Here is a 19,153-nt window from a genome sequence, read left to right on the forward strand (position 1 = left end):
GGACAGACTCAGGAAGATTCTGTCACAGGTCAAGAAACATGGCTCGCCACTCACACTCAGAACCACAAACCAAATAAGAGTGACGATGTCCTGCTGGTGCTTCTTACCCTGTCCCAGTGATTCACTTTGTCCAAAGAGGGAAGAACACCCACACCAATGTTTGCATCTTTAAGAAAGAGTCAGTTTTTTAAAAAAGAAGGGAAGCACTGAAAGCCAGAGTCAGATCTTACTTACTAAAATGAAATAAAGTAAACATGTCTCTTTGCCTCTTTTCTTCCAACCTTCAGCTGGCTTCAAAGAGCTTAACAGCTGAACAAACTGCTCTGACAGTCTTGTCTTTTCCTGTACTTTCCCAAGGACCCTACAGGCTCTTCTTTCTCATATTATCAGAAATACCTCTTACAAAGTAATTACAGGTACCCCACATTAAGGCATGGCAGTACTTGTGTTTATATGATAGGTGTCTGCAACTCTACAGCTTCTCAGTAACCAGGTACATGGTCAGACCAGGTAACCCATTCGCATTCTCAGCCACTCAGCACCCATCCACAATTTGAAATGATGAGGTCATTTAGACACAAACTAAAATACAAGAAATGCTTTCTAAGCATAAATGCTCTTCTTTATTGCAAGGGTGACTGAACAATGGAACAGATTTTCCAGAGAGGTATGGAGTCTCTCCCTCCATGAATATACTCAATACCCAGTGGGACAGAGTCTTGGTGCAATCTTACCTAGTTGACTTTGCTCTAAGCAATCTTCAGAGGTACCTTCAATCTCAACAATCCTGCAACTGCAACATTTCTCTTCAGCAAGTCAACAGACACTCCCACACTGCACCCCTGTGAGGCACAGCACTGACTTCCTCCTACATTACTATTGCACTCCTCTCCCAGCATGTCACATGCAGACAGGTTTCCACAGAGTCTGCTCTGCACGGGGGGACATCATGCTTGGAGCAGTGTTACTTGGTCTTATTTCTGCATCCACACTTGTACAACACAGAAAGTTACCAGCAAAGCCATGAAGAGCTCCTGACCGCTACCAACACCTTCAGGCAGCTAAAGTCCAGGGGCCTGCATGCATAACTAGCATTTATACTTCCAAACGTAATGATAAAATGTAAAGGAGTCATGATTTTATAAATATTGTCTATTTGTTATAAGGATTCTTCCTGTTGGTCCCAATCACCAAACAACAGCATAACACAAAATGGTCCACAGATTGTTTTGAAGAGTCAGACTGTCTTTCAAATAAAAATTATTAAGGAACACTACCTCAGAGCCACTGGCTGACATCCTAACTAACACTTCTCTCAACCATCAAAACTTAAAATCCTTGGATAATTTTCCCTTTTTGTGATGACAGCACATGAAGAACAGGAGGCTGCAGACACTGGAAGCAGGAAGGAGTATTTAATTCAGCAACAAATCCATCAAAATCAGCTATCAAGTCTATCATCCTACAGATCAGAGGCAGAGTGAACCAGCTCAGAAAAGAAGTCCCTGGTTTTTGAATATTTGTGCATTATGTCAGTGTTTGCTGAAGCATTCTCAGAAGACTTTTCATCATCTTCAAGGAATATTAATCAACTCCAGGAATTCTAGAGTCTACAATTAATTAAACGCTTGGGCTGAGAGATTTGGTTTCACCTCAAGCTCCAAACGTGGCCAGGCAAGCTCAGGGCTGGAGATGTTTCCACTAAGAAGGTTACAAACGTTCACTGCTAGCAGTACTGTCACTAGTTTTACAGCTTCAGCCGTTGGGGATGGTTTTGTTTTGGGGTTGAATCTGTTTGTGGTGGTTCTGTAGCATCCCAGAAGGAGATGAAGAGTCTCATCACAAGTTTTGCATTTAAGACAGATTTGTCATTTGCACACAAATATAAGTCAAATGCAGAGGCACTGAGTGGGCAAGTTCAGTGCCTATCTCAACATCACATGTAATCATATCATGATCAAGTCTAATCCTAAACGCAGACAGTATCAAACTAAAACCAAAAGGTTTAATCAGTTTACCAAGAGCAAACAAAGTCAAAAAAAGCCTTACAAGCCCCCGTCCATCTGTCTACCTAATCACTCTGTAGACGAAGCCTTTCTCTGCCATTTGTTTCAGAAGAGTTCTCCATGTCCCCACCCCTCAAACATGAATCTACCGATTGCACAGCTGAAGGTTTGCTGCCATCACACCATCTACAGTGCAGCAATTCCACTTCATTAAATAAACAAACAGACCTTAACAGGATATTCTGTATCTGAAATCCACTAGTAAACTCCTGGCTTTGCTACAGACATTTAAAGAAACATAAGAGCCACTTGTAAGACTCTGCAGTTTATGTTATCAATCACTTCAGAAAGCAAAACAATTCAGCAGCCACTCCAACTGAGAGTGCTATGAAGTTCAATTACCAACCCGGGCAGAATGAGCAAATATACCTCTGCAGGTGAGCTATGAATGAGCAATCAGCACTGCAGGCTGCAGCTTGAAGAGATAATAGCAATCCAAACAGCTACAATGCTTCCTTGCACACAACTAGGCCAGGACCGGGCTGACAATATGAGCAACAGAACATTTCAGGCGTTTGGAATGCACGTTAAATAATTCTGAAGGAAAATGTATGAGGCTTCCCTCTCCCAATGCATACAAAACAGGAAGACACAGAAAAGCATTAATGTTTGCTCTATTCTCAAAGAAATTTATGTTTTATGATGCATTTATCCCACTGGTTGTCAAAAGTTCAGCATATACAGTAGTCAAGGAATGGCTTGACAGCTGCCATTTTAAGAAACAAATCCTATCAAAATCAATTTTCCAGTTCAGTGTCAAATACAAATCCTTTAAAATATGCAATCTACAATATAAACCAGTTTTCACATCTTCTAGAATTAAGGCCACTCTTTCTCCACCATTGATACATCTTTTTTTAGACATTAACACCATGTAGTGAATTTCCAGTTTGCACCAACAGAACATTTTTTTCAGTGAGGAGGTTTCTGCCACCCTGTAGCCTTCCTCCATTTATCCCAGGTTTTACCCCTAGTTTTGCTCATGCAACTTTTCTCTAGACCAAATAAATGAAATAATTTTGGTTTAAAAGAAAACAAGCCCACCCTTTTTTGGGTGAGGTGGGCTATTTTTGTCTTACTCTCCTTTTTTTTTTAAATTAAATTTAAATATAGCACAGATGTGCAAAAACCACACAGTGATGTGGTTTACAAGAACAGCCCCTCAAAGCACTTGTATTGTTACAACTGCAGCACAGGGCTCTGAATAAAAGAGTAATTCCTACTGAAATTGTTTGCAAAAGTATGCCCTGATCATAATTAAAGGACTAATACCTTCTAACAGTTTTAATCTTTTTGTGAAGCATAATGGGGAAAATCAAGAGTGGGATGGGCAATACCCAGCAAAAGATGCCAAAGTTAACTTTAAGCAAAGCACAGGTAGACTTAAGAACACTAAAACTCCATATGGAGGGTCCTTTGCCTATGGCTTCCTTTTCATTAGTAGAAGGTTACAGAAAAATGATATGGTCACCTTCTAAAATTTATGTCAGGTTTTTAAACATGACTATTACTCCCTTTTTTTTTTCCTGCAGTTGGTCATGCATAATCATTCACCAATACTTATTTTTTTTCCCCCCTCAAGCAGACATAATCAGGTGGTGACTTCCCTCATTATTTTTCCCATTTGGCTAATCAGCAGGGAAGGAAATAACCAGTTGATACCTGAGCAAATACTGAATGTCAGAAACAGAGCAACCGTCCATTCCCTCCCAGCTCTATCACAATAGTGTGAACCGAGGCAGACCACATACCTTGTTACCTCCTGCTGCAGTCGGGAGACACTGGGCACATAGAACATTACTCCAAAGAAAAGCAAAGGCTCATTGGCAAATTTGTCCAGCTGCTTCTTCAGAGGTTTTTCCAGTTCAACCCAGCGATCTTGCTGGTTTTTGCTGAGAAACCAAAGGCCGAAGTAGTGAGTCTAGATAAACAAAATAGTGTCAGTTTACCTTTTCCAGATGGATCTCATATACACACACACAATGACACAAATAAAATAAGAACAGATGGCATTGTGTACATTTTTCCATATGCAAAACCAGAGTAATTCCTTTTTTACTACCTCTTTTTGTAGGATAATTTTGAAGACAATAGTAAATTAATATTGCAATAGAATATACTTCATGGAGTATTATGTGCCCCCTACCATCTCTCCCAAATGCATATTGAAGAGCTCTACCTGACATTATGGCAAAAGTGACATAAATGATTTACAGAAAGTGTCTGAATCTGTTTTCTTAAAAGAGACCTGTGCCTTACAAACAGACAGCAAACACTAAGTCTCAAGTAAAGCACAAAGGCTTCATGTGACTTTGGATCAGACCCACTGCACACAAAGGACAAAGACTCTTCCAACTATAAAAAGAGAAGAATGTAAATCCATATGTATAAGTCAAACTATATCTACCAATACCAGAACTATTTACCCAATATAGAACATGTTTACTCCTTTGTTTTTTCAATACACTCACAAGATTTTATGATGGAACAAGTAAATACTTAAAATGTGCATATCACACAAGTTGTTTGCTCTAGGCTCTACAGAAACACCAGGAAAACTTCAACTATTTCCTATCCAGGGTAAATATCAATGGCTGTAGGACCTACTCTATAAGCCCCAAGGGACTGCTGTTGGTGAAGACTAATTAGCATGGAACAGCATTCAGAACTAGAGCTTCAAATACTAAAAATTGATAATAATCAGTTGAAGGAGTAGTCAATCCATCATAAAGGATTTTACTGTGAAGTCCTTAAAAACATCAAGTATATTACTACTGATCTGAAGAAAAGGTGAAAAACATAGTTCGTATTTAGCAAAGGAATTAATCCATCAGTTGCTTGGAAATATGGCTGTAGACCTAACCGTGAAGTTTGCACCAACACCTTTTCCTTCAGTATTTCAGATGAGAGCATCTGGGGAGTTCCAGTAGTGTCTTCAGTATAAAACACCACTCTGTGCTAATGCTGGAATCAATGACATGGAAATTGTGAGAGGAATTTTTGCAGACACCAAGCAGATTTAGGGGCTGAAAGTGGGACCATTACTATTTCTGCATAGTCCTCATTTTATTTCAATAAACCTTTTCCTTGATGTTTAATCCATCTGACTCCCTATCCAATGAGAACTTTCCAGTAGTTTCCATTAGATGAGATTAATCATAAAACAAATAGAACATTTTATTGTTATAGCTCAAGTTACCAGGACAACAATCCTTCCAGAGGCAGTCACAATCCTTCATATATAGCACCACATTTTAAATAAAGATACTTGAGACAAAGAACAGAAAGATCCCTAATTTGCCATTTTATAAAGTTTTTATGTGAAATTACTTTTAATGTATTCAAAACGTTTGGCCTATAAATCAACCATAAATATTTCACTGACTGGACTTCCCAAATGTCTTCAAAAGTATCAGACAAATTGTAGATATCACACTTTGAAAACTCCACCATCAACGGCCCATTTCACTTTGCTAAGGATGGTTCTATAAAAACCATGGCATGCACCATGACTTCACATGTGACACTGGGACAACTAATGCAATACCAAAAATTTTACATGCTTACAAGTGACAACAAACCAGTATGACAAACATTGTTCCAACTGTTTTATAGCTGAGGGCATGCAAGACACAATCATGCAAAACTCTGAATAGGAGCACAGGTGTATTTACTTTAGGGTCTCATTACATACATATTTTCAACTTTGGAGAACATCCAGACTAGCATTTAACTCGGTGATAACTAATTCAACTTGATTCCTCAATTAACCCTGAGAAACAGCTTGAGCACTGCTCAGTCTGGTACAGTGAGGCAAGCTACTTCTTTTGTAATATTTCTTTCTAAAATTAAAGGTATTTTCAATCAATCTACCTATCCAGGGCAAAAATAAAGAAAAGTCAGCAACTACCATAGGATTAACTTAAAACAAAACTAACCAGTTCACTGATACATGGCTACTCTCCCTTTGTAGTCATCTGTGGATAGAAGTTCTCTCTGACAATCTCACCATAATAGTAATTAGATTAAAATGAAGGTGGGAGGAATAGTGGAGGCAGTAAACAAAAGGCATTAATGTGAAGGCAAAAAAAAAAAGCAATGATTTTACCACCTCATAAGGGAAACCTTTTAACACAGAAATACTTGAAAATCACTGCTCATCCTCAGCAAGAAACAGTACAGAGTTGGGAAAACAGAACTTCCATATTACTTTAAAAAGTAAACATTCACATCACCTAGGACCCAAATTCACAGTGTTAAGTACTTGCAAAACAACTAGCAACTAAGAAGATTTGGACTCTGAAATCTAAGAGTTACTCAAGGAATTAAGTGGATTGCAATTAAACAGATGGAATGAGCACACTCCCTCCCCTTTGAGTGGGAGTTGAGAGACAACAAAAGTTTAGTTTTGCTACAGTAGAAAGGATCTTCAGGTACCAAATCCAGAATTCTGAATCATTTCCAAAGAACAAGAAGCAAATGAAATGCAGTATTGAAGCTTCTAAACTACAGCAGGTCTCAAGGACCAAACATGGCAGCATGCATTTTGCACAATTAAAAGACAACAGTTTTCCTGAAAAGCAGCCTGGAGAGGATCAAGCAATTGTAGATTAAGCACAAGAACTGACTGCAGAGCAGAGCACAGGTAACAAATGCATGCACTTTGGAGAGACAACCCACACCATTACCTGAACAAGGGCTCCCTGTCACCAGCAACTTTACTTCTTTAAAACAGTGGTTTTTTAAGAACTCACAGTGGAGAAGGACTTCTGCAGCCACTACTGTGCATGCCTGAAGAGACTCCCTCTGCTACGAACATTAATAATCCTCAAACAGGAACAGAGGAATATGAGACTGGATACAGCTGGACCATCAAGTTCAATACTATACGACCAGGCATATGGCTGTCCAGAAGGCTTTACAGAATGTGAGTCATCTGTTGCCATGCTCTTTAGTGCACTAAGCATTTTTCAGTACAGACACCTCACAAATTAGAGGAGAAGATATAAAGATGGGATGTTTAATCTAAAGGCATCTGATTGAAAACTAGGTTGATCCCCAAAGCTGGTCTGTTTGTCTATCTGTAAAAAGAATGAACCACTGACTTCACTTTTCATGGAATACATATCTACATCTACAGCTGGCAGGCTCTGAAGTAACACAGACTGCTCTCAAGGTTTTAAAATTTGTCTTACCTACAACACATTACCTCATACATGGTAAAAAAGGAGGCTGGTTTACATTCCTCCAAGAGCTGTGGTCCACTGCTAAAGCAGCAGACATCAACCAGAGCACCTGTATGCCCCAATGACACTGTGAAAACGTGATCCTGGAAATACAAAGAATCAGAAAACTGGATACATGAAAAACTGTGCTGAGAAGTCTTAAAATACATTACATTGTAGCTGCCAGTCAAGAGACAACGTAGTCGTTTTGGATATGGACTTAACTGTGCTCCCAAGTCCAGAACTACCTTTATGCTGGGGAAAACGAGTAGAATTGTCAACAACAGAAGATGACAGACAATTACTAAAACAGTAAATGTCATTCAAAAAGATGAATTGAGACTGGTTGGTGTTTATTAACGCATCGGGTTAAGCAGCCAAATAAATATTTATCCTTGAGAAAGAGACAGAGTTCCAGCCCCTCCAGGCAAAAAGCATTAAGCCTGCTATCCCAGGTGCTTGCACAGAGGGGAAGGCACCATTTACAGCAGCCAATTATTTATAGAAGGTCTTTTGATCAAGCACTGCTTGACCTGAACCCATCCCAGCTTTGCTGGCAAGACAAGTCAAACCAAGTCAAACTTTGAGGCAACTTGGATGCCAAATCCAGATTTTCAGTTGTGCCCTACAAGAATGGACACCTCCTAGGGCACAAAAAAAAAATAAATAGCAGCAAAAGGCCACCCCTGCACAGTAGCCAGCACCGGCCTGCAGCACTTAGCTCATCCTCCTGCTTTGGTTCGGGGTTTACAGGATCACAGTGCTGGAGATAACATTGTGAAATTTAGCTCAAAAGAACAATTTTGGTTGGAAAGGACCTTCTTGCCCTCTTTCCCACTTACAATACGTCAGAATACACCATCTTTACACATTTTAACATTTTAGAAAGTGAATTAAGGAGAACAAAAAGGAGAAGGAAAATATTCACAGCAGATTTGTACAGATTACCGTTATTTCCAGTAGGTTCACTTAGTCTCACTTGAAAGGGAAAATTTCATTATATTGGAAAAAAATTCGTTTTCTAATCTGTGCACATATATACAAGATTAAAAAATGACATTTCTGACTTTGTCTTTCCTCTCTTTCCCTTCCTCCCCTCTTCTCATCTTCACTTTTTACATAATGCTGCCATAAGAGCTCATTTTATTGGAAGAGGTAACTGCTCAACTAGAAGACCTGATGCTTTGTCAAGAGCTTTGCTGAAAAGGATAAAAACAGATTTTACAGTAGTTACATGGCTCCACTTTCTACTGACCTATTCCTGAACCCTGACTCAGTCAGGCAGGGAGTTGCATTCCCCAGAGATCAAATAGAAATATGCATAATCCATTAGATACTGTTTTTCAGTCATGTGTGGTATGATTGACAGTCCTTCACAACAATGCATGTCTCAAACAGTTTTACCTTTTAGCAGGTAGGGTTTGGACAAGGTTTTGCTTATTTCTAAGAAATCAGCTTGAGTGAGACAAGAATGTATTCCTCACATGAAGGTAGAAGTTGTGGCATACCTGCAATTTGTTTAAACATAAGACCAAACTGAAGTATTACCTGAGACTGCATGGAAGACACAAACAGGATTTTAGTATTGGTTTGTTAGCATGGGATTAAGCTTGGCTTATCCTTATTTTACATCACAGTTTGCTGGTTCCTATGAAAAGGCATTTTCCAGCTGAAGTTTTTGCTGCACTCGGGGAATTTAAAAAGTTTCTCTCCAATAAGGATGCTCGCAAGGACTTTTCCCTCAGTACATCTAATGGGCTTCCCTACTTAGCTATGCAGTTGCACAAATCTTGCAGAAATTTGAGCTTTGCCAAAGTATTTTTGAACCTTCTGTAGAATCTGACTAGACAGCAAGTTCAAAAACCATGGTAAGCCTAGAGAGGGAAGGGGACAGCCACCAAATGACTTCATCAGCCTTATTTCCTTACAAACCATAAAAGGAAGACTAGAGGATCAGAAGAAGAATTGAATTTGGAATCTGAGAGAAAGGGCACCATCCAGCATGTCCAAGCTTGGTAGCTCCAATTATTCCTCATGCAAGGAGCAAAAGAGGATACAGGGAGACCCTCTCAGAGTTGAAAGAAGTCAGTAATTCTCTCCTAGAAAAAAAAAAACTCAAAAAAGAAAAAACGCACTTCTGTCAAAAAATGCTGTACTTTTGAAATCTGAACTTTACAAAAGTAGTTCAACGTTGCCAAAACTTTGTTTAGGAAAAAAAAAACACGGAGGGTGATGAAAGAAGGCGAAAGCGTTCCAACAACATCAAAGCATTCTCTTCTGTGTTGTTAAAATATTTTTTTTATCTTGAAATACAAACTTCTTGTGCTGACATATTTCTTTTTGCGTGGCAGAAATAATTTTGAAAATTAAAAAAAACCCAAAGCAATAGAAAATCCCCTTGAAACTGAACACTGACCAAACCAGCTTCCTTTGCTACTCTACTGTCCAATCTCCTTTCTCTGGAAAATTTTAAAACTTCAGGCTTTGTTCCAAAATGGAACAAAACACATGTTGAAATCACAAAATGCTTTGTGGAAAAGAACACTAACAAGCTGACAGAGCCATTGTTCACAAATACAGGTGGACCTCCAGAGAGAATCATTAGACCTAAGATTTCTGCTGCACCAACTAGATAAGGTCACAAGGAATAAGAAGAGAAACAATCCTTTCATTTCACTATTTTCTGCACTGGAAGGAAAGGGAAGGACCTAACTTCTCTCTAAGGACACCCTAAAGCATCACCAATAGAAAGAAAAAAAAGAAGGAAAAAACCCTAATTAGTGAAAATCTTCATCTCTAGAAGTAAAAGGGGGAGGTAATTGTGCTAAAATCCATGCTAAAAAATAAAATCAAGGCACCTAAGTAGGAAAAACTACTACAGAAAATTCTCTGTCCCATTCCTGCCTGTACATTCTCCAGTCTACTGTGCACACATGGACAGTATAAAAGGAATTCTTGTTTAGTTTCTACCTGCAATAAGTATTGTATTGCATGCTTCCTTCCAGTTGCCACCACTACAAATGTTCAGAGCCCAACTGCATAAGACACTGCAAAGGGCCGTAAGACACTACAAGACTGTTAGATTTCCCAGCTGTGTTAGAGAAAGCATCAGTCAGGACAGTCAGATGACAACAAAGCAACTTCCAGGCAATGGTTTTCAACCTGGATTTGAAAAAGTCAAGAAGTATGTATGATACATGCAAGGAGTCCACAGAAGGTAAGAAAAGTCAGTTCATTTGTGCTATGCATATTGGAGAGGTACTTCTAAAAACGATTCAACAATTAAAATAAATGGTAAACTCTAGAGCAAGAAGTAGATAATGAAAGATTTCAGTCTTCAGCTTTTCCAGAAGAATTGGGAATGTAAAAGAAGCCTTTCAGAGTTTCAGATGTAACATGTTTCAGTTAAGCAAAAGGAAGAAAACCCCATCATTCTTAAACTGTTACTAGTTGCTCCAGTTAGCAACAGAACTGTTGCCTATTTCAGTTTTATAGTAACGAGAAAATATTTATATGAAGATGGATATTTAAAAGCCAGTGGGGTCTCCTTCCTACTGACATAATTCAGGCATCAGCGCACATGAAACCAGGCTTACACTCAGAAAAAGTTAGTGCAATTTGTCCCTTGGCATCATAGTTCAGAAAGTTACACCCATGGCTTTCTAAGAAAAGAAACCTCATCTTCGTATTACAAAGATCTCTCAAAGCTATGATGGATGAGCAACAATCCAAAACCCTGAGTATCATTCTGCCTTCAGTGTTCAAGCAATCAGAATATGTTTGTCCAGGCTCCAGCTGCTGATCGTATCTGGCCAGCTCTGAGAATAACATGATTCAAATGAACAGGCTGCCTGAGCTAAAAATGTGTCAAATTATACAGTGACAGATGGTCTTTCCTGGGTTACTCTTACCTCACGTAATTCCAGCCTCTGAGCAACAGCTTCCAGGCACTCCTGCCCAGTGCTCTCCACAGAGAGGGTGCACTCAATCACATTGCTGTCCAGCAGACGGATCCTTGTCACAAAGCAGTTCTTGCTCAAGACATTGTAGCGTCTGGTCCGTCGCAATTTCAGCCCGAAAGGCATGGCTGTTGGCCTGGAAGGTCACTCCTTCCCTGGACTCTTCTGAGAGTTATCAGCACACTTGTCGACTTGCCTGGAAGGCTTCTTCAATTGGCACTACTCTCCTCCAGAAACGGAGATAGCTGTCCATTCCCAGGTCGAGCTTCAAGGGATTCCTGCAAAAGACATACAAATAAGTGGACTTAAGTTTGAAATAAGATGTTCCAAAAGTTCACTGAGAAAGAGAGTAACTTAAGAGTCACATTTAAAACCATAGAATAAACACCTCCACACACAGGATTGCCAGGCACTTACTACATCTCCCAAATGAACACCTTATACAACAAATCTTTCAAAATACTATTTTGGCGCTGAATTTCAAGCACGGATTTAATTGCAAAGCTATTCTTTGAGAAATTCAGTACAAACAGTAACTCTACAGGGCACGCATTCAGAGGTGCTAAGTCTCCCACCATTACCCCCACCACAGGGGTCTTTAACATAATCTTGAAGTTTTGGTGCCCTCGGGCCAGCTTTGAAAACTAGTTTAAAAAGTTAAGGAACAGAGGCTTTGAAAAGAGGTGCGATCTTGAAAGAAGAAAGGCAGGCTGTGGTCAGCAGGAAATGCAGGCACTCAGCACCTCTGAAAAAAATCAAACCCAAAATATGCATGTGAAAAGCAAGAAGTAGCCCAGCCATTTCAGAGAAGTTTCCTCGGAGGCAATCCCTGGCATTCTCCTCACTTCCAGCTCCAAAGCATTTCACACTTTCAGGTGGAATGAGTAACTGCAGGAACAGAGCTGTCAGAGACCAGGATAACACCGAGTGGGAGGAAGAGAACACATATTCTAGATACTGTTTCTAACTAATACTCCTAACATTTAAAATGTCACTTTCCATGTGCTCAGAGGAATGAAGTAAAATGAAATTACCTGCCTTCCTGGTTTTATTTGAATATTCTGGAGAAAGAAATGTAGGAACACTAACTCTGGGATTTAAAAGTCTGTTTCTCTTAACAAATAGTACTGCAAATGTAAAACTAGATTCCATTTCCTTGCTTCTTAAAAGAAGCAAGGGAAGGCATTGCAAGCAGAGTGGCCATGATTTAGCTGAATATGACATTTCAAATAGATAGTACACTGCCCACATGTTTCCTTTGGCACAGAACTGCACAAATCAGTTATTTTCAGTTTTTACTGGATTTTAGTAGTTATGGAGATTATTAAAAGCTGCCCAATTCACTAGAGTGGTTATCATTACACTAGAAAAATAACTATCACATGTTTCATTAAGTGTATTTTCCAAAGCCAGTATAACTTGGCATTTATTGGGGGCTTAAAGTAACAGAAACAAAAGGAAGAAAAAGACCCAAGAAAACCACAAAACTTCTCACTGGTAAGGTGTGTGACCACCGTGGTAGTCTACTAGCTTCACCAGAGAAAAGCCTAGAGACTGAGAAGTAGCATGTGCTACTTGACTGAAGTGCAAACAAACCTATCACATTAGCAGCTGTGGTTTAATCTCCCATTTTTAACTTTCATAGGTACAGACATAATGTATTATTTTCATATAATTGCATGAGAGCTGTTATACCCTGCATCGCTGTAACATCAGAAGCCATCAAAGACACATACATACATCCTCACAAGAACCTGATGAGGCAGGGACCTGTTATCCATGACTCACAGAAAAGGAATTGAAACAAACATTCACCGGCTTGTTCAACACTGCTCAGGAGAATGGCTTCAGGCCTGTGTACTGAAACATTCAAGTCAGGCTACTGCTTTAACATCCGTGGCCAACTACTTGCCCATTACCTTGTTGACCAACCTATCTGAAACTACAGCGTGGGTATGAAAAGCAGGAAGAATGGAAGGAAATTACAGAGAGGGAAGGGTGTGGAGGACTACATCTTATCAGAACAGCATTTTTTTTCAGTCTCTGGCTTTGCAGACTATTCTAAGTTGGACACATGGAGAGTTTTAGCCGGCCAAATCGATTTCAAAAAAACCCTTATCTTGCATTACTTTTAGTTGCATACATTTCCTTGCATTGCAAGCCATTCTCTGTACAGTAATTGTATAATTAATAGTAGCCTAAAAATGAAATCAGTGTAAGTTAAAAAACCCCAAGTGATTGGCCTTGCTGTCCAGGCACATTGAACACTATGGCTATTGCTGGACAAGCTATACCAGAAGGCACAAGTGCAATTCCTGTATAATACAAACATCCACATGGGTTGCAAATACATTGCTCTAAGTTATATCATATGCTTAGGTAAACAAGGCCAGTACTTTCCCTGCTTTTCAAAAGCAGTGAAGTAAGATGAGTTTTCTCTTCATTCTGCTGAGGGCAATCAGCCACCACCATTTTCTAAAACTGCAGATGTACAAATGGATGCATTTTGTGTAATACAGATTGGGTTACTTTTTCATTTCACTTAAATATACATGAATGCCCAATGACATCTCTCTTACATAAAATGTCACACTTAAATTAGTTTCCAATTAAAGTATGAACGGAGATGGCAAGGCTGGGAACACTTAAAACAGCTCAGATTGGCTCAGCATGTTAACAGCTCTTAATTCTCAATTCAATACAGGTGTCTAAGTTTTTTGTTTACACCTATTCTGCATGTCTGATCAACTTTTCACTTAATTTTCTGGTAAGATTACTAAATAAGATGTCAAAGTCTGTGGTCACAGGCTCCTAACGTAAACACAGTTCTTTAATGTTTGTATCAACTTAAAAGCATCAAGAACATTCATTTTTACTCATAGTTATTTTGTAGATGACTGAAGAAAGAAGTAGTTGAAAGAGAGAAGTGTTTTGGTCTTCCAAATGAAAGATTATTCCATTACAGCATCTCCTTTCCCAGTTTAAAGGTTGCCAAGGAGAAGCAATGCCCCTAATCAAGTTAAACCAACTGTGCAGGCATTCATAGCACTCCCTTCCTGAAACTCACACTTCTACTTAAAACCAAACCAGTGAAACTAAACAAAGCCTATTAACAGCTTATCAGAAAACTATGAACTTGTCCTAATTTTAACAAAGAGACAGACATGACAACTTTTAAACTCCCATTTTCCATTAAGGATTTATTTTACTGAAGAGAAATTAGACTGAGCTCTTTAAAATTTTTGGTTATTTTTTCTTTTTGCCCCATGTTTTCATTATTTTGAATTCTTTCTTCCCCTTCCCACTGACATCCTTCAACTTGTGTTTCAGTTGCCCTTTGCAAATTAAGTTCATTTTAAGAAGTATGCCGAATTAAACAGGGTTCTTAGCTAGAGTATAAGCTTTGAAATTTAAACATTCTGCTAAGTAGAAATTCCTTTTTTATAAAGTACATATTTTGCAGGCATATAAAACACACAAATCCCCTGTAGTTCCTCAACCATTTCCCAGAAAACAGCTACCAAAAAAGAAAAACAAAAAAGGCTTTGCATAAGCACATGCAAGTTGTCTGCCCATCTAACCATTTGTAAGTGAGCCATCACTATTATTCGATATGAATATCAATTCAAAAGTGAAACCTCAAAATCTGAAGTTGAAATAGGGTCCTGCTGAAAAACAAAAACATGACACTAACACTCTCAGGTGTCTTGGAAAGTACTAGTCTGACAGACTGAGACTTCTGCAGTGCTTAGACAGGCATGTGCTGATGCCAGTGCTGCACAAAAGCAGAGGCACAGTTGGGGAAAAGCAGGAGCAGGGTTGCCCTGCAAGGGGGACTGAGCTGGGAGCCAAGGCTGACCCTGGCAGGACAGCATCCTCACCCACCACAGCAGCTTTGTACGAGATGAGCCGACAAGCAGAGCTGGATGCTGCAGACGGGTCCACCAGCAGCCCCAGGGATGGTCGGCATTGAACCAGAGATGGTCGGCGTGGTCCAGGGTGTTCCAGCAGCAGGACACAGGGCTGGAGGATGACCAGCCACACAACTCAGGCAGAGAAGCTGATCTGAAATGGAGGTCCCGGACCTGTGGGCAGAGGCTGGGGTGGAAGCCCCAGATGAGGCTGGTTGGGGCCATTAAGGCACACAGGTACACTCAGGGCCGGACAAGGCAACATAATTTCCAGGTGCAGGACCAGACCAGCTGTGCAGTCTGACTATATTTTAAATCTTTAACTCCCTCCCATGTATGCTCATCTGAGACATAACTGCATTTTGCAAAATATTTCTTCTGAACAGTTTAATGACAAACATTGTATGCAAAATGTAAAAATCAGAACAGCTGTTTGAAAAAGCATCTCTCCTAAACGCAGTTTTATAAGAACAAAGATATACAATGTCTTAGTGGATTCTTGGCAAAGTTTAATGTTCCCCTGTTTCAGCAGACCAAGGAAACAATGAACAATGAGCCAGCCCCTTTGCTATCATAGGCATTGGAATCATACTCTTTATGTTATTTACTTGATAAAACCATATGGATAAAGTCAAGGGCTGTGGAATGGGGAAAACCAAAGGTGGCAAAATATAATAAAGAATGAAAACAAATTCGACACAGAAAAAACCTGACCTTTAATCTATTCTCTCATGTCAAGCTCAATATAAGTTCTCTTAACAGTTTTCACTAAAAACCAGCTTAAAGGTAGGCCTGATGTCAAGCACGTATGTCTCAGCTCAAGACACTCTTACCTACCTCTTTGTGTACTTGGCTTGAAAGCCTTACCAGCACACTATCTGTGCAAAGGCAGCAGACATGGAGGTAACGATCTCTCCGATGGTATTTGATTCCTCCATTGCACTGCTGCATCTTGCAAGGTGGGAGAGGAGAAATAATTGATCAGTCTTGCAAAAGATCCTTCCCTGCATAGAAGGTGTTTCAGAAAGTACCACTCCTTCATTGTTCAACAACAGAATAGTGTTCTTCACATATCCAGAGGTAGGAAAAAACCACATATCTCGTCCAAACAAGAATATCTTCCAAGCACAATGCTCGGTACCAAACATCCTCAAACTGCAGCTGGCACAGCTGTCATGGTTCAGGGAGGAAAAGGCTAATCTAGTAGTGCTACTATTAGCAACCAGCCTTCTTCACTGGTCAGTCCTGCATGAAGAACTAAGTTAGATTCACACCCTGATATGCAAAACAGAAATTTCTTCTCATTTTTAAAAAAAACTTTGTTAGCTTCTGTATAGAATAAAAACTCTCCCTATGGATCTAAATTACCTGACACAGATAAAAAATTCTGCTTTTCCAAAACAGCAATTTTTTCTTTTTTGTATGTGTGTGTGTGTTTCATGAGATGTTACAGTGAAACCAGGTCAAGGCACTAGTACAGAAAAATGAAATGAATGAATATTTTAGACATTTTCCAAACCTAAACCCAAAAGAAACCAGTAATAAAAATCCCCTGTTCCTTAGCTCTTCCAAAGTCAGCTGGGGCTGGCCAGATTTTTGGTTGTTAATAGTTTTAAATGACAGACTGAAGAGAGCAAGGGAAGCCAAGCCACTAGGTGTTTTACGAAGAAGAGGCCATACAGCAGAAATTGCTTCATGAGGTGAAGGGCACTGCTCCAGTCACTGGGCATTCTCCTGCTTCTTTAAATTTATTTGAAGGCCAGGAGAGAAGAAAGGCTTATTAATAATTAAGGCCAAAATAACTCTCAGGACATTTCCAAGTACGTGACTTGCTCCTCTACTACAGACAACAGGTACAGACTGTACTGCACTCAAAGAAGTATAAAAAAAATAAAAACAGCATCTGATATGAAATGTACTTAAAGCAGAATGCTTTCTCTCACTTCATTTGCTTTTGTATGCAATTTCTGAAACTCCAGGAAGAAAGCAATTACTGTCAAACTGCAGCCTGTATTTACCAACAGCGCATGGCACCCCTCCAGCATTCCTAGCACTGCAGGAGCAGCAGCACACCTAGCAGAAGTATGTAACCCTGGGCTGGGTGCGAGACCGCAGCATTTGATGTAAGCTGCAAGTGGTATGCTAGCCTACAGTCGCAGAGAAGAATAACAGTGTATGGGAGACAAGATCTCTGACACAATCCATCTCCACCTCGTTGAGTTCTGTCTACAAGAGGAAATCTCTCCCTGCAATCCAGCTTTCTCTTCCTTAACTGCTGTCATAGAAGAGTTTCATGCAAGTATTGCATGGCCAGGAGTACTTCTGTGCCTAACAAGGTGTCTGTATCCCACCTAGTTATGGGTAGAATTCCCACAAAGCCTGATAAACTCTCAAGAGCCAAATTCATCTCTGGACACATTGAAAGGGGTTTTTAATCCTTACATAATACAAGTCTTCTGCTGGAAGGCCACTGTCTTCAAGTGTTTGTTTATACAGTCCCTGGCTAGACATGGACCTCATTCTTAGTATTTAAATCCTTAAAAACTCTTAAGGAGTGGAAGGAGGGAATTTAACTATTCCCCTACTCCAAATAGTAATAAAACTATTCATTTTCTCACTTCTACATTCTGAAAAAGGAGAAAAATTTAATTTAATGTTTATAACTACTACTATATCCGACACAAAACGACTACAGTCTCTAAGCATCTAGAGATTCCATACCTGTGTGCACGAACAGATGCCAAGGCTTCTCTAGGACACTGAACTCAGAAAGCAACTGCTACTGTTACTATTATTATGAGTCATCAGATAACAATATGCAGTGGTCAACAATCAAAAAACCATCTCATTTAGAATTTCTACTTTCCCAATTCAATCACAGCCTTCCCTTCCAGGAAAATTTCCATTCTCCATCCAATCCATCTTTGCTGTAACAGATTTTTTTTATCCAAGTTGTAGTGTGTTTCAGTAGTCCAACTAAAATGTCGAGAAAGGTTTAAATAAAGTCAAAACAGCAACTTCAACTGGCACCAGTTAGAATTCTACCCTTTCCTCTTCTTTGTTGCAATACCCATGAGAGTACATATTCACTGAATCTGAAGCACACAAAGCTTAGTATGTGCACCCCTTGCTATTCCCTCCTCCTCTCTCCTGCTAAAGCACCACACTTTTTATGTAAAAACATCTCTCTTGTGCATCAACAGAATACGAAGTTTTGAGGACACAAATCTATTAGGCAGCACCTAAGTACTCTTTGGTGTCAAGGTCCACAAGTACTTTTACAGGTCTCACCTAGTCAGTGTCCAACAAAGTTCTATCACAGAAAAGATGTGGACTTCCCAAACTGCAAATTAGCATTACTTCCTTACTCATCACTTCAGAATACCTTCAGCAATTCAACAGGTCTTTTTAAGGCAACTACTGATGAAAGCCTCTTTTGAAATAGTGTAAGCATTCAAGTTAGGAGTAGAATCTGCATAGAGTAACATATCTACATGAAGCTTGCATTGCCATTGTGATCAGTTTTAATCCACATAGTATCAGTAATTAAGGTGGAGTTACCACTCACTTTGTAGAGCTTTGTGTTCTAAAGTTTAAAAAAAAAAAAGTTTAAGAAATCAAAATGCCAGACTCCAGTACTTTTCCTACCTGTACAGGAAATGCTGCTTGTCCACGCCAGGTGTCAGCTCCACCTCTCTGACATGGCAGGGTTTAAGTCTGCAGGGTACAGCAGTTAACCATTTACAACCCTCTCACACCTTGACTATGTTATTCCTAGACCTCAAATTAGACACAGCCAAGAAGGCCTGGATGGCACCTGTCCAAGGACACAGTTTTGTACCTGAGGCAATCTCATCTAAGAGTTTAGGAATGGGAGGGAAGTCCTGCTTTCTTCCCCCTCCCTTAATTCCAGAGCACTTTACTACAGCTTGTCTTCTGTCAGCTCTGGAAATCTGCTGGAACCTCCTGGTCCCTTCACCTTCCTAACTTAA

The 19,153-nt window shown here is 39.7% G+C and overlaps 1 protein-coding gene across 4 annotated transcripts in view; it reads right to left on the minus strand.

Annotated features, from left to right (window-relative positions):
* The window catches only part of PTPN14 (protein tyrosine phosphatase non-receptor type 14), a 114,404-nt gene that overhangs the window by 61,186 nt on the left and 34,065 nt on the right, over positions 1–19,153 (minus strand). For 3 of the 4 annotated variants that reach the window (XM_071578523.1, XM_071578541.1, XM_071578532.1), the window contains exons 2-3: positions 11,203–11,528; positions 3,818–3,987 (exon numbers count right to left, since the gene is read on the minus strand). In XM_071578523.1, the coding sequence (XP_071434624.1) occupies positions 3,818–3,987; positions 11,203–11,376 (344 nt within the window). In that variant the 5' untranslated portion in view covers positions 11,377–11,528. Of the gene's footprint in view, positions 1–3,817; positions 3,988–11,202; positions 11,529–13,065; positions 13,147–19,153 lie in introns of those variants that run through there. The other variant, XM_071578549.1, reaches the window with a different exon arrangement.

Source organism: Pithys albifrons, chromosome 2 (assembly GCF_047495875.1).
Source record: "Pithys albifrons albifrons isolate INPA30051 chromosome 2, PitAlb_v1, whole genome shotgun sequence".
Lineage (NCBI taxonomy): Eukaryota > Metazoa > Chordata > Aves > Passeriformes > Thamnophilidae > Pithys > Pithys albifrons.